The 20,263-nt window shown below is 44.8% G+C and overlaps 2 protein-coding genes across 4 annotated transcripts in view; both read right to left on the bottom strand.

Annotated features, from left to right (window-relative positions):
• Positions 1 to 1,077: 1,077 nt before the first annotated feature.
• Positions 1,078 to 8,304, bottom strand: Npm2 (nucleophosmin/nucleoplasmin 2). Of its 2 annotated transcripts, XM_021642375.2 has the most exons (8): positions 8,246 to 8,304; positions 8,069 to 8,154; positions 7,855 to 7,977; positions 5,213 to 5,306; positions 4,019 to 4,188; positions 3,798 to 3,838; positions 1,427 to 1,460; positions 1,078 to 1,338 (listed from the first exon to the last, which is right to left on the bottom strand). In XM_021642375.2, exons 1-8 carry the CDS (start codon positions 8,301 to 8,303, stop codon positions 1,294 to 1,296), a joined length of 651 nt encoding a protein of 216 aa, XP_021498050.1. In that variant the 5' UTR covers position 8,304; the 3' UTR covers positions 1,078 to 1,293. The 2 variants fall into 2 exon arrangements, with proteins under 2 accessions (XP_021498050.1, XP_060247406.1); XM_060391423.1 differs by lacking the exon at positions 3,798 to 3,838 and having other exon boundaries at positions 1,299 to 1,460.
• A 9,265-nt stretch (positions 8,305 to 17,569) lies between these two features.
• Xpo7 (exportin 7) overlaps positions 17,570 to 20,263 on the bottom strand; it is an 88,071-nt gene continuing 85,377 nt past the window's right edge. For both annotated transcript variants that reach the window (XM_060391426.1, XM_060391425.1), the window contains exons 27-28: positions 19,990 to 20,117; positions 17,570 to 19,119 (exon numbers count right to left, since the gene is read on the bottom strand). In XM_060391426.1, the coding sequence (XP_060247409.1) occupies positions 19,026 to 19,119; positions 19,990 to 20,117 (222 nt within the window). In that variant the 3' untranslated portion in view covers positions 17,570 to 19,025. The remainder of the gene's footprint in view (positions 19,120 to 19,989; positions 20,118 to 20,263) is intronic.

The raw sequence follows: 20,263 nt of genomic DNA on the forward strand, positions 1-20,263 counted from the left end.
ACATCACCTGCCTCAGGGTATTGTTGTGATGATTAAAGGAGCAAGTCTGGGGACAGCAAGTGCAGCCTGAGCTTGTAGCTAATGCTGCCATGAAAGCCTTCCTTCTGGATGGACACTTTGGAGTCCTTCCCTACCTCAGACCTGCTGTGTTCACAGGAATGGTCTTGCTAGCTTTCCCCCTCCCTCTTCACGACAGCTGCCTGTTCCGTTCTTAGCACCCTGGTTTCCTTCCTCCAAAACACTTTCCAGGAACTGAAATCAGGATGTTGGCTGTGTTACCTCCAGGCTGCAAGTGATTTGAATAGGAGTGGAGGTGGGTAGCAGGCTTGGCTCTCTCTATACAGCTGTGACTGACACCAGTGAACCAGGCTGGAGAGGCCAAGGGCCAAGGAACTGAACAAAAGTCAAAGCTTGGTTGCAATCTCCTGGGACTCATACATAGGAGTCTTGGGACAGCTCTTTGTCAGTTTGTTTCTGGCCTGGCTGACAGGGATGCCGGGGTGGGGGGCAGGAGCTGCTTGTCACAGGTTCCTCCACAAGCCCCTTGCCCTGGAATTATTTTGTGTCCTTCTCAAATCAGGGATGAAGCCTTGATCTCCCACTCCACCCCCAGTGAACAGGCTCCAAAGTAACCTCAGCATGCTAAGGAGGTCAGGAACCAGAGCCCTGCAATGGTCACTTTTCCAGGTGTCAGCTGGCCTCACCCTGTCACAGGCCTGTGTTAAGTGCCATATGGGCCTTCATCTCATAATTGTAGTAGCAGCCTGAATTGTCCCCCAGCTGCCCCAGATAACTTTGGCAATTGCCCGAGAAGAGCAGGGAAATGGAACCGTTTGGGCCTGCATCAGGCCCTTCCTGATAGCAAAAGTCGGCTGGGTCCTAGGGTTCTGCACTTGCAAACCACCCCAGCCCCAGGTCACTAAGGACAGGGCTGAGGCTGGCCACCTAAGCCTTGCCTCCATCCTGGGATGGAAACCTAGGAAGAGCAACCATAGAGCTGGTTTCTTGCTCCCAGTTGCCCTCTGCTGGGCACATGAGTTAGCGCAGCAGGGGGTGGGGAAAAAAGGCAAAGGAAGATTTTGATCATGCAAATTTTATTGTGGCCCCACACCGGCTTATCAGGCATTCTCCAAGAGCCTCCTGAAATGTGAGGGCTGGGTTGTTGGGCTCCTGAACGGCTCCCACAACACCTTATTATGTTTAGACTCAGGTCTATCTGAGTCCACACCCCGGCAACCCAGCACAGCTGGTAGACATCGTCCCTTGGATACAGGGGATGCCAAGGTGAGTTCCTCATTTCTTGGATGCAGACCTCCTCATTTTGGGTGTAGATCTCCCCTGTGCAGGTAAAAACAGATTGAAGGTGCCCCACTCTCCCTGGCCTGGCAGCCTTCCGCAGGGCCAGCCCAAACTTCTCATTGCTCACCTTCTTCCAGGGGCTCTTGTCCTGAGGGCTGGGCCTGGAAAGGAACAGGAACAGGGTGGGCAAGAGGACTGCAGCTTTATGCTACAGCAGAGCCCTCCTAATAGCCGCATGCAGGAGCAGAGCTGGAACGGTTCATCTAGACAGGGGCCTGGTCCAGAGAAAGAAAGCTACAGGCTTGTCCCTCTACCTGGTCACCCCTCCTGCTGTTTTGCTCCTTTCCCTTTTGCATATATTTACTTTTTGCAGCTATAGGGATTGAACTTAAGTCTTTATGCATTTGAGGGAAGCACTCTACCACTGAGCTATATTCCCAACCCACTTTTGAGTTTCATTTTTGTGGTATTGGGGAGCAAACTCCGTGTCCTGCTAGGCAAGTCCTCTGCCGGTGAGCTCAGCCTCACCTTTGCCTCCCTTCCTTCTTTGTTCTGCCTCTTTTAGGAGTGTGTTTTCTTCTTAGAATTCCATTGCTTTTCTTTCAGGTGTAAAAACTGATCTTCTTACAGCAGGAGGGGGGGCTGGTTTCATAAGAGGGATGCTTGGGGGGTATGGAGGGATAGGCTCAACAGACAATAGATACTTACATACATTTTTGTTTCTGTTTTTGTTTGAGACAGGGTCTATTATATAGCCCTGGATGTTCTGGAACTTGCTCTGTAGACCCAGACTGGCCTTAAACTGGCCTTAAACACAGCTGCCTCTTTCTCCTGAGTGCTGGGATCAAAGGCATGTGCTACCATACCTGGGCTTAAATTTTAAATTGTGTAGAGAGGCAGATTGAGGGATGGTTCTGTTAGACTTGGCTACAGGATCTTGTTTAAGAGGCTTGTTGACATGATCTATGTGTTGATCTCTAAGGGTTGGGGGACGCAGAGAGATTTATCCTCAGAACTCCCAGTGACTCTGAAATATGCCTGAGTTGTTCATCATATATGTGGGTGATGAGTGCATTTGCTGCTCTGCCATTGCTGGCTTTAATCCTGCAGACAGGTCCACTCTTGCTTTGTGACTTCTGTGCCTACATAGGCAGAGAGGGAAAGGGTCTTCTCCTCCCTCTCAGTTTTCTCAAATTTTTGCATCATTGCCTCCAATCTGTCATTTACCCCATTGAGCAGCTCCAGGATTTTGTCTAGACAGACCTCAGGTTCACTGGTCTTCAAATGTACCATGCCGTCTCCATGGTGCTGGCTGCTTAGGAGACTTAACATTCTCCCCAGGTTTGAATGGATTAAGTTTGCATTCCTGGTTAGGAGAAGGGCTTCCACAGCCTGAGAACCTCAAGGATTTGCCCAGTGCTTTCTCAGGCTCAGCGTCTCTAGTCTTGGTGGCTTTCTTTCAGGTACTCATTGCCCTCTGTAACAAGAGACTGGTGTTTTATTGCAGTTGGCCTGGATGAAAAAAAGATGCCTTTTAAATACACTTTTAAAAGAGTTGATAATAAAATAAAAGGTCAAGCTGGGTGGTGGTGGCACATGCCTTTAATCCCAGCACTTGGGAGGCAGAGGTCAGGTTGGTCTGCAGAACAAATTCCAGGACAGGCAGGGTTACCTAGAGAAACCCTGTCTTGAAAAACTAAAACTAAACTAAAAGAGTTGCTATAATAGATTTTTTTTTCACCTTAAAAGTAATGCTAACCTCATTGCACATAATTTAGCAAACAGACATAATAACTTATGTTTTTCCAATGTTACTCGTTAGCATGACTTTTAGACAAGCTGTTTCTCTAACACATGACATGAACACGAATCCACACCTGTTCTCTTAATTTTAGCCCTTTCCAGGTTGGTAGCATGCTTCCAAAGCCTACATATATTCCATTTACCCTGTACCACAGAGGGGGAAAAAAAAAAAAAAAAAAAAAAAAAAAAAGATGGGACATTGTTTCATCAATTCTTATGTTGACAGACATTTAGAATGCTATTTCCAGGACTAAGGTTGAATAAGGGCAGTGTGAGTTTCTGAGTGTAGATCTTGAACTCTTTTGTTTTTGGGTGGAATGATTATCAGGTGAAGTCAGATCAGAAAGACTGTTCATGCTTTCTGAGGGCTGTTCTAACTTTTACTATTTCATCTGGGCCTGATGTGAAGGCCTGTAATCCCAGTTACTAGGGAGGTTGAAGCAGGAGGATCACAAGTCCATGGCCTGCCAGGGCTATACAGTGAGTGTAGAGTCAGCCCGGGCAACTTGCTGATGCCCTATCTCAAACAAAACAACAATCACCACCACCAAAACAAACCCATGAAACCAAGCCAAACACACACACACACAGTCTGGGGCTGTAGCTCAGTGGTATCCTGTTTAACATGCCAGAAGCCTTGGGTTCAATGCTTAGTGCTGGTTGTGATGGGGGATTTAACAGCATGAATTACCTACCTCACCACTGTCTCCTCCTCGTCTTTTTCCACCTTTTTTCTCTGGGAGCAAAATCAGATGTTATTTGGGGAGTTAACCTAGAGCCAGGACATACTCTTGAGTGCTGAGCAGTCCCAACTGAGACCTGTAGAACTTTAGTGGTGGCCTTGGACTGTCCCAAATGCCCAGCCTGGGAGGCCCACCAAGGTCCTGGTGCCTGATCTCATTTCTTTCCCCCTCACCTTAGCCAAGCTTGCCTGCTTCTGGGGAGCCGCCCTCTTGACCTGTTTGATAGGGACCTCTTCTAGCGATATATCTACTTCTTCATCCTCTTCTTCATCCTCTTCTTCATCTTCCTCTTCGTCCTCCTCTTCGTCCTCCTCGTTGTCGTCCCAGGCTAGGTCTGAAGTTTCTGTAATGGTATGGAAAGTAGGCAGGACTAGAACAGGGTGGAGAAAACAAGAGCATCTGACTCACTGGCTTAATGCCTCCCTCCCACTCCAGGATCCTTTTGCCTCTGAGTTTATCCCCAGGCAAGCACTGGGCTGAGAGGGTTCCTCTTCTGTAATGGGCCAAATATCCTTCCGGTTTCTCCCTCCAATGCAGGGAGGCCAGGGTGAAGTAAGGGTGCAGAAAAGGAGGTGAAGAAAGGGGCTAGGGGAAGGAGGGCAGGCAGGAGGACGATGTGTGTTGAGAACTGGCTGGGTCAAGACTGAAGGTGGGTGAGCAGGGGAAGGGATGGAGATGGTGGGGCTACAGTATGGACCGGCTCTCAAAGGTTCATGTACTAGAAATTTGGTCCCCAGTGTGCCGTGTTGAGATGGTGGAACCTTTTCAGAGGTGAGGGCTAATAGGTGGATTTTTTTTTTCTTTTTTTGAGACAAGTTCTTTGTATAGTCCTGGCTGGCCCGGAACTCACTCTGTAGACTAGGTTGGCCTTGAACTCAGAGCTCTACCTGCCTGTACCTCCTGAGGGAGTGATGGAACTAAAGGTGTGCATCACCACTTCCTGGCTGTAGGTGGCTCTTAAAGGTGACAACATGGCAAGTTGCTATGGCTCATGTTATCACTATAGCTTCAGGCTTAGTAGGAGTCAATCTTTGAAATACTTCCAAATACTAGTTATAGTAAGAGCTTCTCTTTTGGAAAGGAGGGTCTTGCTTTGTAGCCCAGGCTGGCCTGAGCTGAGATAATAGGCCCTGGAATACCCTGTTTACCTTATAATATTTTCTGAAGCTGAAACAAAAGTCATTTCATTCTCATGATACAGCTGAGGCCTGAGGCCCACAAAGGACATGGAAAGGCAAGAGAAAAGCCATGACTACTGCCTTTGCCACAGCTTTCTAGTTCAGGCTGCTGGTAATCATTTGCCTTTGGAGGACCTGTACAAAAGTCAAGACTCTCTCAAGGACTCAGGTACCTACAGTACAACTTACCATAACATTCCTGGCCACTGAGGAACACAGGGCCTGAGCCAGCCCGGAGCCGAAAAGTCACTGGAGGAGAAAGCTCCAATCCTGATATTGTAACCTGCAGTGGAAAAGGACATCAGGGCAATGTAGAAAACACAGGTCACTCAGCCTGGCCCCTGGTAAGGGCTGGTTACACAATGCTGTAATCCTAGTATTCAAGAGGCAGAGGCAAGAGGATTGTAAATTCTACCTGGTCTGGGTGACATGAGTGAGACACTGTCTCAAAACAAAACAAAAAACTCCAAACACATAAACAAATGTTCCTCCTCTTCTCAATGGGACCACAATGAAGAAATCACTTTTCTGCTTCTCACTAATAAAAACAGAGGAAGTCAGTGTGGTACACACCTGGACCTCAACACCTGGAAGGAGGGACAGTCACAAGGACCACTGTCAATTTGAGGCCAGTTTGGGCTACATAGACTGTCTCAAAGAACAACAACAAAATAAAACCAACCAACCAACCAACAAACAAAAAACCATGAAACAAGCAAAAGGAAATAAATTGGCTCCGCCGAGGAATGGTTCAGTGCAGAAAGGTACTTGCTGAGCAAGCCTGGTGGTCAGAGTCTAACCCCTGAACTCACAGAAGGCATGAGGAGAGAAACTGCTCCACAGAGCTGTTTTCTGATTACCATGCTGTGGCATGCATGTCTGGCCACCACCCCCACACCCCAGGAATCCTTAAGAAAGATGTTGACGTATTAAAGTGAATCAAGAGTTCACGTGAGGGCTGGAGAGATGGCTCAGAGGTTAAGAGCACTACTTACTCTTCCAAAGGTCCCGAGTTCAATTCCTAGCAATGACATGATGGCTCACAACCATCTATAATGAAATCTGGTGCCCTCTTCTGGCACTTAGGTGTACATGCAGGCAGAACATACATAATAAAATAAATAAATCTTAAAAAAAAAAGTTCACATGACCAAGTATGGAAGCCAAAAGGCTCAAATGTTATTCTACCAACATGATGGTTTGTTAATGGGATGATGGAGGAAGAACCTTGGATCAGGTGAGTCAAAAAACATTTGACAGGTCAGAGAGAAGGGTTGGCCATTAAGAGCACTGGCTATTCTTCTAGAGGAGCTGAGTTCGAGTGCCAGCACCCCTCTTCTGGCCCTCTGTGGGAACCAGGCACCAATGTGCTGTGCAGACAAATGCAGGCAAAACACTCACAGGTGTAAAATGGAAATAAGTAAAAATCTAAAGAAAAAAATGATAAAATTCAACTCCCTATTCAGGAATGAAAATAAGAACTTAAAGCACAGGAGTGTTAGAAGGGGGCTTCATTAATTTGGTGAAGCATAACTGTCAATCACTTCATGGAGAGCCATCTTTTAAGTAAGGGAAGAGGAAATGATGTCAACTGTTCATTTCACACTTACCTAATTACATCTCCCAGTTACTCGGGAGTTTTTGACTTTACAAGGATGCAAAAGTTAAACCCATTTAGTGGAGAACATACCTAAAGTCTGAACTTTGATCTTTTTCTCAGCCAGTGATAGGTACACATGAGAAAAATCGGGGCCAGCCATGGTAATGAGCCTCATGGCACTTCTTCTGCCCTGCTTTTTTTTAACGGCAAACATATGAGACCTTTACAGCACGTCGTGGTGCTAAACCAGGGTGCTCGGAGAGATAAGTGTAGTAAAGGCATTTTCCAATTATGACATCTGCAAGCCACAAGCCCATTTTTAAGTCGGGGAGTATTTGTATTATACCAAAGGTCCTAGCCTATGTAGCAACGCGGTGAGAGTACAGAAAAAGGAAGACCGCCCAGCGTGGTGGCATACACCTATTATCCCAGCACCAGGGAGGGAGGGTGAGGCAGGAAGATAATGAGGCTATCCTGTGACACAATACGAGACCCTGTCTCAAGCAAACAAGGGCAGGTGAGATGGTTCAGCAGGTGAAAGCACTTGCTGTGTAGGGCCTGGAAACCTGAGTTCAAGTCCTAGGACCCACAACGGGACAGTTCCAACTCCTTGAAAGTTGGCCTCTGATCTCCACATGTACCGTGGTGTATGTGCCTAAACTTGAACACTTTCTCTCTCCCCCTCATACATAATTTTAAAAACCTTCCAAATTACAAACCTGACATTATTTACAAATAATGATTAACTGTGGCCAGTATTGGGTATTTAGTAGAAGGAAGAGAATTTCCAGACTCATAACCCAAATATAATCTAACAACAATGTCTTAGCCACTAGTAGCAAATAGCTTAAACATGACACCCGTTCAAGAGGATATTTGGCTTGCTGATGGTTGCAAGGCTCTGGGAAGCAGGAACTGGGATGGCTTCCCTCTGTGGTCAGGGCCATGTTGTATTTCTTTTGTTTTGTTTTTGGAGACAGGGTTTCTCTGTGTAGCCCTAGCTGTCCTGGAACTCACTGACCAGGCTGGCCTCGAACTCACAGAAATCTGCCTGCCTCTGCCTCCTGAGTGCTGGGACTACAGGCTTGTGGCACCACGGCCTGACCATGTTGCCTTTCTAGCACGGCTAGAAACCGGGGGCATGAAGGCATGCACACTTATGTGCGGGCCCATCCGAGGATGAAGCTAGGGCAGTGACAGTTTCTCCCTGGGCCTGGAGGGAGAGACTCACCATGGGCAGTACGGAGGCCTTCAGAGTGGCAATGGTGACTGGTGGTTTTCTCTCCTCCTGGTTTGCTGAGGAAATTATTTCCACACGATTCACCTCCTCTTTGGCTTTCTCCCCCAAGCAGATCTGAGAAGGGTGATGGGAGAAAGCTGTTACCTGTTGAGACTGGAGGATCCGTCCTGCTCCATCCTCCTTCCTCTCTTTAGGAGACACCCACCGTGCTGAGCAACAGTTTACAGCCATCCTTCTGCTCGCCTTGGACTCGAAAAGTGCAAGTCTGCTTTTCCTGACTGAGCTCACCGCCTGCACAGAGAAGATGGTGGTGTGGGGCTGGGAAGCTCATGGGCTCCGCTGTGTTAGAGGTGCAGCAACCGCATCCTACCCTTGCTCTTACCCCAGAGCATGCTCTTTGCTGTGGCTTCGGTCCCACTGCTGGTGCTGTGGCGACTCATGTTGCTTTGCTGGGTGGCTTGGCGGAGGTGTGGAGGTGTTGCGGGGGCAGAAGTGTGTCTATAGTGAGACAGAGTCCTGGGTCCCTGCTTTCTGCTCAGCTGTTATTACTGTTTTCTGAGTAACTCTTTTCTTTCCGTAAGAAAGGCTTGCTTGAGGCCTGAGAATGCTTTCTATTGCCAACAGCCATTAAAAACTACTAGAGGCCAAGTTCTCTAACACCCTGCCCCCACCTCCAGCTGATCAGAGCATCCCCAGACCTGAGACAGAAACACTCAAAACGTCAATGGAAAGAAGCATGATTTTATCTAGCCCAAATCCCTCCCAGAACCCCAGTGTGGAGAAGGAGGGGACACAGGGATGTGTGTCCAGTTGCATCTGTGTCCCACTCTTCCCTTGCTCAAGCTTACTGTGCTGCCAGTCATGGGTTTCACCTCCAACTGCAGGTCCTTATCTGGCTTCCCCTAAGGGCCAGCTTTCCACACCAGGCTGTTAAGAAGCCTGGGGTGGAGGAGAGGCGGGCGGTGTCCAATCAGCTTTAAAGTAGCCCTTCTGTCTTCCTCCTCTCCTGCCCTGGAATCACCTGGCACTCCTTTAAGACTTGATTGCTGAGCATCCCCTCCAATGTTTCCTATTGAGCAGGTCTAGGTCAGCCCAAGAGAATTTGCATTTCCAACAAGTTTTCAGGTGAAGCTGCTGCCACTGGCCCAGAAAGAAGCCTTATGTGAGAACCACTGTTCACAGCCAGTGAGGATTCACTGAGGTTACGGAGACAGGGTGCCTTTGCTACTTGACTTAGAGATGCTTTGCCTACTGGCAGGAAGCATCAGCAATGATTACTGTCATGTTTCTACTTACTGCGTATGAAAATGGCAACTGCTCCGCATCTTGGCCAATATTTGGCATTGCTAGTGTTCCTACATTTAGCCATTCTAGAGGATCTATTTCATTTTGTTTTTCTTTCCCTCAAAGGAAATGTTCTACCACTGTATCTTCAGCCTGTATGTGGTATTTCATTTTTAATTTGCATTTCCTTGATGATTAGAGATGTTGAATGTTAAGGTGATTATTGGTTATGTGCAAACTGGTGTTTTCAAAATGCCTGTTCAGTTATTAGAATTGAGTTATAGGTGTTCTTTATATATCCTGGATTTATTTTTGTCAAATATATGTATTTTAAAGACCTTTTTCACTTCAAATTATGTCTTGTTTCCTTCCTTCCTCAGATAAGGTCTTGGTATGTAGCAAGGCTGTTCTTGAACTCGAGATTCTTTTGCCTTTCCCTCCCAAGTGTTAGAATTATAGGTGGGCACCACCACACCTGACTCTAATTTTAGCTTTGATTCTTAGGTGTATGATACGTTTTGTGTTAACGTACATGGTGTTGTGATGGCTAAAGAAATTCCCGTTTATGCTAGGCATCCATCCTGGTACCCACTAGCCATTTGTCTCTGATTCTAATCCCCAAGAAATAAGTCCCCAGTAACCTGGACTTAGTCATCCTTACACAAAAAGGTATATTGTTATGATATGACTGCTTTTTGGCTTTTGTAACCTGCTTATGCAAACATCCAAGGACTATTTTAAGGCCGCCTTGACTACCTAATTTTGGCAGACAGGACAGCTCCTGGCTCGCTTAGGCTTGCTTACGCACATATTTAAGGTCTGTCTTCTCGTGGCTTTTGCCTTTAAAAATCCTTTCATCCCCTTCACACAGCAAACTCATCTGGATCAGAGGTTGTCATCCTGCTAGCAGCTTTAATAAATTTAACTCATTATAATCCGGATCGAGTCTATGGCCTTTTCCCGGGGAATTCCAAAGCAGTGTCTCATGTTGCAAAGACTGACTTTGAACTGCAATCACTTGTCTTTACCTCCTGAGTATCTGGGACTGCAGGCATGTGATACTACATTATTGAGTTCAGTTTTATTTACGTAGTAGGAAAGGCTCACTGCTGACCATGCTCCTCCTGCTTTTCCCCAAGTGCACAGCCTCTAATACCAACTCTGGAGAACACTCTCCTTTCCTGTACACTGACCTGGGTTTGTTGTCAAGTGATCAGTCTTTCTGGACCACCTTCTTTCTCACTGGTCTGCATGCTCACCTTCGAGCTACAGCCACGCTGGCTTCACAGCAGATCTTGAGATCAGGTAGCACGAGTGCCCCAGCTAGTCTTTTTATTATAAAAAAAAAAAAAAAAATTTAAGGTTGAAGTTTAGTGGAAGAGCACTTGGCTACTTTGCGAAAGGCCCTGGGTTCCATCCTGAAAAGATTTTTAGGGGCTGGGGAGATGGCTCAGTCAGTGGTCAAGAGCACTCGTTGATCTTGCAGAGGGGTTCAGTTCCCAGCACCAACAGAGTAGCTCAGAACTACTTGCACCTCCAGATCCAGGGCATGTTATGGCCTCTTCTGATCTTCAAGGCAAATATGTCATGCATATATGTATGTACAGGCAAAACACGCACACACATAAAATAAATCTAAAAAAATTAGAAACAAAATTTTTAAATCAATACACTAGTTTCTACAAAAGACCTTTTGATTCCCCCCTCTCACCACAGACAGGGTTTCTCTGTGTAGCCTTAGCTGTCCTGGAATTCACTCTGCAGTCCAGGATGGCCTCCAACTCAGAGATCTACCTGCGTCTGCCTGCCCCCTAAGTGCTGGGATTAAAGGTGTGCACCACTACCGCCTGGGTCCTTTTCAAATTTCTATTGGACAGAGTATGTATGTGACAATGTCTTTCTGCAGCTGGACAAAGTGAAGGACATCTTTCATCATAACACTCGGGGGGCAGAGGCAGGCAGAGCTCTGTGAGTTGGAGGCCTGCCTGCTTTACATAGTGAAAGTCCAGGACAGCCAGAGCTACATAGTGAGAACCTAACTCAAAAAAAAAAAAAAAAAAAAAAGGCTTTATGTAACCTTTTACTAAGTACAATGACTACACACCAGTAAAAGTTTGTAGTATTTATTTGAAAAAAATTCAGATTTTATTAAACATAGATTAATGTCAGGGGCTAGAGATGTAATTCCACAGTAAAATGCTTGTTTAGCATGTGTGAAGCCCTGTGTTCTGTCTCTATTAACAACACCAAACCACCAAAAAACCTGCTATGAAGATAATCAAGATCAGTGTTTTTAGAGTCAGCCAGTTACAAACACATTACAGTCTGATTTTCCTTGGTATTATTCTATAGCTTTTAGCATAGATCTAAAATTACTCATGTATTTCATGTTTTTGGATGCCATGAAAAATGTTACATATTTTAAAATTTAATCTCATTGTTTTTAGTACATACAAATAACCTTTATTCCCCCTCCTCCTGCCCTGTCAGTGGTAGAGAACAAACCTAGGCAACCCCAGGGGCTTGGGTATGTTAAATAAACATGTCACAGGACTAGCTCTTTAGGGAAGAAAGTTGGTGGAGTGGAGGGGACATTGGGAGGGAACCAAGTGAGAACAAACTACTGTACCTTTTTATGAAGTACTGCAATGAAGCTCATTGTATGATAGCCTGAAACTCAAAAGCCCACGAACAATTGACTTTAATATATTGGCCCTGTCTTCAGTGGTTTTGCTTAATTGACGTAGTAGTTCCCTATTTTTTTTTTTTTTTTTGGTACTCTAAATAATGACACCTGAGAATAAAGACAAGCTTCACTTCTTCCTTTGAGATCCACGTGCCTTTTCTTTTGGAGATGTATTCATTCATTTTGGTAAAACATCCATTCTCTTTTTGAAAAAGGGTCTCACTATATAGCCCTGGCTGACTTGGAACTTGCTATGTAGATCAGGCTGGCCTTGAACTAAGAGGGATCCACTTCCCTCTGCTCCCTGAGTGCTGGGATTAAAGATGTATACTACCAAGCCTGGCCTGCCTTCCTCTTCTCCTTTTTCCTCTCATTCTCTTTCTGTCCAAGACATAGTCTTCTTATCTAAAACCCAGACTGGTATTGAACTTTGATCCCTCCTGCCTTAGCCTTCCAAGTGCTAGGATTGCAGGTCTGTGCTACCACATATAGCCTTTGCTTTCTTTTAACATGAAAAATCCCATTTTAAAACCTTCAACTATGTTGTTGATGTTGGTATTATACTCAGTACCATGTACAAGGCTCTGGGTTTATTCCCCAATACTTTCCCTCACAAAACAATTTTGTTGAGTTATTTTTGAGATAAAGTCTCATATATTCCAAGTTGGCCTTGAGGTTGTGGTGATGACATATGCCTTTAATTCCAGCACTTAGGATGAAGAAACAGGAGGATCTCTGGGATTTCAAGGCCAGCCTGGGTCTACAGAGTGAGTTCCAGGACAACTAGGGCTACAAACAGAATAAACCCTGTCTCAGAAAACCAAACCAAACCAAACCAAACCCAACCCAACCCAACCCCCAATTGAAATTGCCTTGAATTTATTATGTAGCTGAGGATGACCTTGAACTTCTGATCTTTCTGCCTCCATTTCCAATGTGCTGGGATTAAAAGCATGCATCACTACATTGGGCTTTATGTTGTGTCAGGAACTGAACCCAGGGCTTTTTGCATGCCAGGCAAGCACTCTTCCAACTGAGCTATATCCCTAGCATAAAAGTTTTTTTTTTTCTTCTACATTAAATATCATGAGTTTAGAATTTCATGATTTTCTGTATCTGAGATGATCCCTATTTTTCCTTAGTTTATACATTATTACGGTTATGCTTTTTTAATAGAATTAAAAAAAATTATGTGTATGGGTGTTTTGTCTGCATGGTATGTCTGAGCACATAAGTGCCTGGTGCCCACAGAAGTCAGAAGAGGTAGTTAGATGCAGTTAGAGTTACAGACAGTTGTGAGCAACCATATGGGTGCTGGGAATTGAACCCAGTGCTCTCTGGAAGAAAAACCAGTGTTCTTAACTGCTGAACCATCACTCCAGCTTATTTTTTTTTTAAGTTATATCAACTTTGCATCTTAAAATAAGTCGCACTTAATCATGTTGTAGTATTTCTTTTATAAATATCAATTTTGACATGCTTACAGTTTGATAAGACTGCATCTAAATTTGTAAGAGATGCTAGTGTAAAAGGTTTAAATTAAAATTATTATAAGTCTGTGTCCAAAGTGTGTGCCTCTGGCTCGAGGAGGTTGGAGGAGGGTGTTGAATCCCGTGGAAATGGAGTGACAGACCCTTGTGAGCAACCATGTGGGTGCTGAGGATCGAACTGGGTCCTCTGAAGGGGCAGCCAATGCTTTTAACTGCTGAATCATCTCTGCAGCCCCCTAAACATTATTTTATTCCTCAATGTCTTTGGTTTTTTACTTGAGGCATGTTTGCTTAGTAAGTGAGTTCCGCATGACTGGTGTTTCTTTTGCAGATGTTTTTGACACCCCCAGGAGCGGGACCTTCTCTTAGGTTCACCTAGCGCGCTGTCTTCTTAACAACCCGCACCCTAGCCTTGCCCAATGCTTCCTCTTTCCCAGTCAGGTGCCACTCCATTCTGGAATTGGGAAAACCACAGGCGAATAAAAATCATTTGGTCACAAAGTTGTACGCTTCTCAATATTCCTCAACCACCCTCTCACAGCCCTACCCTTGGTCCACTCGTCCCATTCGTTAGGCTGATGGGTTAAGCTGCTTTGCTAAGGAGCCTTTGGAGATTCAGAAGCCGGTCTTAAGAATCAAAGTTCAACCTCTTGCTGCCCCATTCTTCACTCAGACACAAGGAGGGCTACGCTCTCCCTCCGGCTAGATTTCTGCTGTTCCTGAGGTATTTGACGCCTTTTTGTGATGCCTTCTTGGTCTGGTCAGGGCATGGCTTCGCTGGGAGCTGTACTGCATGGAGCACCCTTTGCGTCGGAGACTCCCTTCAGAGGCTCCAACTTTGGGACAGGGACTCTGCGACAGCTGCTGGGGAAACCGGTGTGAGGACGCGACGCAAATCACATTTTTGAAAGCATAGGGCCCAGAGATATTCCTGAATAGGGTAGGCCCTTAGTTACACCCGGAAACCAAGGGGAGCAAGCATCCTCACTGCGCATGCGCGGCACAACAAAGGCGGGGATCTGGTCTGGGTAATCTGCGCAGCCCAGATGCAACCTAGTCGCGGCGCCTCCTTATGACGCAAGCGACGCGCGGGATCACTTCCGCGGCCGCGCACTCCGAGGTTTCGGTTCCAGCCTTTCCGCTTTGTATCAGTTGCTGCCGGTCAGGCTGGGTTCTCTGAAGGGACTTCACTCACTTCAGTATCTCTTTCCATTCCCCGGCTACTCTCTTCTGCAAACGCATCTGCGGCCAATAAGCCTGGCTTGGAAGGAGCACATTTTGGTTGCTGGGATAGATAAGGGACAAGATTAGGACCACCTCAGACAAGCAAGCAGGTCCTAAAACTTTAAGGATAGGGACAGAAGGGAGGATCTTTGGGTCTCTGGACCTGCAGATGAACATAGAGCATAGTTTATACACTGACAAAAGAGGGCTTTGCAGACGTAAAAGGTACGTGGACCGGTGTGGCTGCAGAGACAGCTGCTGCACCTGTCTGGTTGAGTGGAAGAGTTCTGCAGTGCTTATTATATCTTGTCAATAATAAGTTTATAACTCGATATTCTTTGTGACATGTGTAACAGACTAGACTTAAGGGGTGGTTAATCAGATGAAGGAATGGCCGGAAGTGTTTTCAGGTCCACTTCAAGATGTTTTAATACTACTTTTGAGAGCTAGGGAGAGGCTTGTATTTTCTGACTTTGGGCTATATTCTCCACCCTTTTTGCTAGTTGTGGATACTACCTATTAGATTGTAACTGGCTCTCCTGAGCTTTTTTGGGGGGTGGTGGTGGTGGTGTAGGGCAGGCATACTATCTAGTCTTGGCCTGATCTGTTTTCTTCTGGGATTATAGGTGTGCACCACCATGCGCACCTCTGAGCGTTTCATAATATGACCACTATCCATTCATTTGAAAAATTAACTACAAAAATTATGTATATATGTGCACTCGAGTGCAGGGCCAGAGTTGTTGGATCCCACAGAACTGCCTGGAGTTGCAGGCAGTTGTGAGCTGCCTGATGTAGGTGCTAGGAGCTAACTATCCAAGAGCAGCAAGTTCTCTTGGCTATATCTCAGGCACCATCACCATCCCTCCCTTTGTACCCCAAGACTGGATTTCAGTTTATATCTGAGGGTGATCAGGCACTTGTTGCATTTCTCCAACAGCCTTAGTCTGCTAAGTGCTATTACCACAGGCATGAGCCTCATCAGGCTTTTTAATCCTGTGGGCTTGTTCTCCAGACCTCGATCCGAGTGCTTCCTCGACTGGCATAATTTGTGGTTTTGTTTTGATTGCACTCTTTTGCAATCCACTGATGAGATAGATTAGGTTATTAAGTGCTTCTGTGTGCTCAGTGCTTTATGAAGTCTTCAATTAAAAGTATATACCTGGCCAGGTGCAATGGCACACACATGTAAGATCAGCATTCTGGGAGGCAGAGGCTGACCTTCACTGAGTTGAATGCCAGCCTGGTCTACAAAGTGAGTCAGGGCCAGCCAAGGCTACACAGAGGAACCCTGTCTAAGTAAATAAATGTGGTACATACTACTTTTATTATACTGTCTGTTCACTGATCTTGGGGAATGGGGTGCTGAGGATTAAAATCAAGGCCTGGTACACGTGGAACAAGCACTCTTATCACTGGGTTACAACACACCCTGTTCACCGAACATATGACAAGGGCATCAGTCAGGTTGTCCTGAGACCTATGAACTGAGAAAGGAAAGTCATTTTCTGTGGGACTCTGCTGGATAAGGCTGAAGTCAGTGATCTCTGGATACCCAACCATTTGTGCTCAGTCTATGAGGATAGACTTGTTCTCAGCTGGGTTCTGGTCTCCCCTAATCTGGGTGATTCCGGGTCTTGTAAGGAGGTCACATGTTTCCATGATACCCAAGAAAAAATAAACCTAAAGATAACTGGATTTCATATTAGGTTGAATTCTATGAAATAAGTAAGGTATGTGTATGTGTGTAAATCATGTAGCCCAGAACAGCCTTGCTGTGTAGCAAAGGGTTATGTTGATTAATCCTGTTTGCATTTCCCAAGACCCTAAAAACTTTCTACTTCCTCTTCTTCCTCCTCCTCCTCCCTCTCTCGAGACATGGTCTCTCTTCATAGTTCTGCCTGACTTCGAGCCTTGATTTGCCTGCCTTTGCCTACCAACTGCTGGAGCCAGGGCAGAAACTTCTTTTGTCAGGTGAAGAGTAACAGTGTTAGGCTCATCCTTAAGGTTTACAAGGTTTGGTGGGCTGTTGAAGGTCTTAACCATGAGTACTTTGCTATGATTGCATCCCTCAGCCCTAGTGAGTTTCTTGCTTCTGGAATTGGTTTGTAGGAAAGAAGGACACTGGGATTTTACTGACCAACTGTTACTCAAGATAGTTTTTCTACTATCTGTAAGAAAGGTTCCCAGCTCCCTTGTCTCAATTACTTCAGAGTCAGTATCCTGGGTTCTCCTGAACACATGTCAGGATGCCTTTTTTCATCAGTATGTTAACCATTTTGTACTTTGACTAGACTTAGAGATGGAACCTGCTCAAGATCAGCTAATTCTACTGCCTTATTGACAAGAAAAGACAGCTTTTGCCTTTTAGAAACAAGCAGGCAGTAACAGCTCCCAAAAGGTTGAACAGCACAGGAAGGTATCAGGTGCCCAGGATTGCCACTTGGGCCCTTGTAGGTAAGATACCCACAACTCTACTGTACTTCTGTGTTTTTCAATGGGCCCAGAAATGGAGATCTCTCACAGTGAAGGCCATAAATCCCAGAAAGTAGTCTTCTTTATTTGCTTAATGTGGCCCGTGCCACATTATATTAATATATTATATTATATTAATATATTATATTAATATCTGTAATATTCCAGGGAAAACATTTGCCTTGGAGCTTGTCAAGGCCTAATAAATAAAGCCCAGCCTATATCAGAGGCAGATGTAAAGACTAACAAAATGGGGCTTTCTTCAGCTATTGCTTTTATGCAGATAGTCATTTTATTACTTGGAAAGAGGTAGAGTGGCTCCATTTTGACAACTCTAGAGAACATAACACTAAGCTTTAAGTATGTCAATTGAATCAGTCATACTTTTTAAAGAGTTGAGTCAGACATAGTCTGAGTTAATTTTAAAAGGCAGAGGGACTTCTGCATCTACTAGCTTTTAAGAAAGAAAGCACATTTGTTTAAATATCTCCATGTGTTTAGAGACATCCCTGAACACATTACATTACACTTGACTGCTGAAACCAGCTCAGTAGAAACCATTTAAGTTTATTGGCGGTCACAATGCTTACACTGTATGCAGCAAACACCCTTACAAGTCTATCCGCAACCTGATCACGCAAGAAAAGATTCACCACACAGTCGCCAGAGGAGAAGGAAAATTAATAGGCTTGTTTGTGAGGGTTGAGGAAAATAAAAATAAAACCTAATTGATTAATGTCCCATGGGTAAGAGCTGAACTAGAGATGTATACAACTAGCAGCAACAGTTGTGGAAAAGTACAAGGCAAATAGCTTTCTCCGATGAATTTTCCTCTGTAGGTTCACTTTTCTTTTTTAATATTCAAAACATTTATTATGGTTTTTATTTTTATAAAAATGTATATTTTTTAAGGGAGAATGTTAAATACTTCATGCTAGGTAGACCTTGTTATTAAGAACCCCTCCCCTGTAGTAACTTCCTCCAGTTCATACATTCATGAGTGCAGGGTACATACATAAATAGCCACACACACATCCATACACACTGCCTCAAGGGCTGGGGAAGACAGTTATGGCCACACACATCAGGCCTCTGGTGGACTCATGCAATTGCTCAACAAGAGAGCAAATGGCTCAATTCTTCATCGTCTCCCTACAGAGACCAAGAATCCTAAAACATAAATCCAACTTTTAACAGCAAGAGGCATCTGTCTGAGGATGAGGGTAAGTAAAATGGGAGAAAGGATGGAGATAAGAACACCAGAACTTTTTAGCTGGAGTTATTTGTCACTGCAGGAGGCTGGGGGACCCAGGGCAGCATCCATGGATGGGGAGGACGGCACTCCCACATGGCTCAGAGTTCCTAATAACAAGGGTAATACAGCAATGGGAACGTATCATTAGGGTGGGGAAAGGGCAGTAAGAAAAAATATACATTTGAAGTTTTTCCTTTCTTTGCCTCTCTACACTGTGTCACTAAATATATCTCTGCACTTTCACACATCCTTGTCCAATAAAGCTTCAGGCCACCACAGTACACATTTTCTTCACTCGCCATACATAACCCCTCACATCAGCATTGGTGCACTAGACTCTGTAAAAATTTTTCAGTCACACTTTTTGTTTTTAAACTTGAGTCAATATAAACCTTGTTCAAAATGTTATGAAAAAATGTACATGTTTATACAAGGCAGGTTGTGGCAGGACACTGGGTTCTCCCTGCGTGGGTGGCCCCAGGAGTGGGCTGGAGTCTCAGATGCTTGTGTCTCTGTCTCCTCCCACCACCCTTCCCACCCAGTCCCCCAGGAACCAGCAGCGCCTGCCCCTTAGTGAGTGCACTCACACCCCCGTATTTCCTGGGGAAATAGCTAGTTGACCTTTGCCATTCCCCCCATACCCCTGGAGGAAGGAGCCAGGATCAGCCAGGCCCTCTCCCTTGCAATTGTTCACCCTCTGGACCAGACCAAAGGGATGTTGCTCTGCACAGGTAGAGTCCAAGAGTTGTCAGCTCATCATGTCATTGCTATTCACTCCGTAAGTGGAATTCTTCATTGAGTCGTTGACTTCTCGACGGAATGCTGACAGGTTCTGGGTGAACCTGCAGAAAGGATGCATGTGGGTTGGGGGAGGTAGAAAGGAAAGGTCTTTGCCTAAAATGTGGTTTTCCTAAGCACAAAAATAGCTATTGAAAACCAACACAAGAAATGTGTCTTATCAGGAGCCTTAGTCTCAGGACTATTAGGGAAAGGTGACTATTTTTTTTTTTGACCCAGATGGGACATGAACCCACAAGGTGGCCTTGTTTATACCTTTCCTTTTCCCTGGCAACTTCACAGCTGACCAGATAGATATGGTCAAACCTGAACCTGGAAGGGCCACCTTGAACGCATGGCAGTACTACAGCATGTTAACTGCTTGACAAGTGACAGGAATTAACCTTAGGAAGTAAAGGCAGAAATGGCTAAAAGACCAGGGACATAAAGCTGTGTTGTCTAACATGGAAGCTGCTAACCACGGATGGCTCATGAGCATTTGCTATGGCCAGTGAGAATGAGAGCGGAATCAAATTAAATAATACTTAAGTTCAGTTCTCCAATCACACTCTAATGACTTTTATATTAAAATGCTTTCATTAAAATGATATAATTTAAGATAATGCAGATAGTTATAAAACAGACAAAAACTTAGCATCTCAGTTTAGATATGCCATTAAGTGTAATATATAAATGGTCCTAAAGATTTAGTTTACATTCTTAATTTTAAAACATACACTGAAATGATTGTAGATGTTTTGGGTTACTATTAAACTCATCATGGAGAAATCTAAATTATACATGTAGCTTGACTTTCTACTAGACAACACTAGTTTCAGTAGATTACATCTAGAGAACAGACATTTATGAAACTGCCCTTGGTTTCAATGGTTTTGAAAAATAACAGCACTCCTTGGCAAGACGCAGACACTTACCTGTCTCTGTTTTTTGTCAGAAGATTCCGCTCAATGCCTTCCATCAAATTTTCAAAACACAGATGCATGGCCTGCTGTTTCTCTGGTGGTTGGCTATTGACAATGCTGTTTCTTAGGTCAGAAAAATACTGTGGGTCAAGGAGCAAAAAGTAAAGTGAGAGAAAGCAGATAAATGTTTTTCAAGGAAGGTAGTGCCAACCACAATTCAATTTACATTTTAAAAATTCAAGTACCTGGGTGCTGGAGAAATGGCTCAGAGGATAAGAGCACTCAC

The sequence above is a fragment of the Meriones unguiculatus genome, chromosome 9 (genome assembly GCF_030254825.1).
Source record: "Meriones unguiculatus strain TT.TT164.6M chromosome 9, Bangor_MerUng_6.1, whole genome shotgun sequence".
Classification (NCBI taxonomy): domain Eukaryota; kingdom Metazoa; phylum Chordata; class Mammalia; order Rodentia; family Muridae; genus Meriones; species Meriones unguiculatus.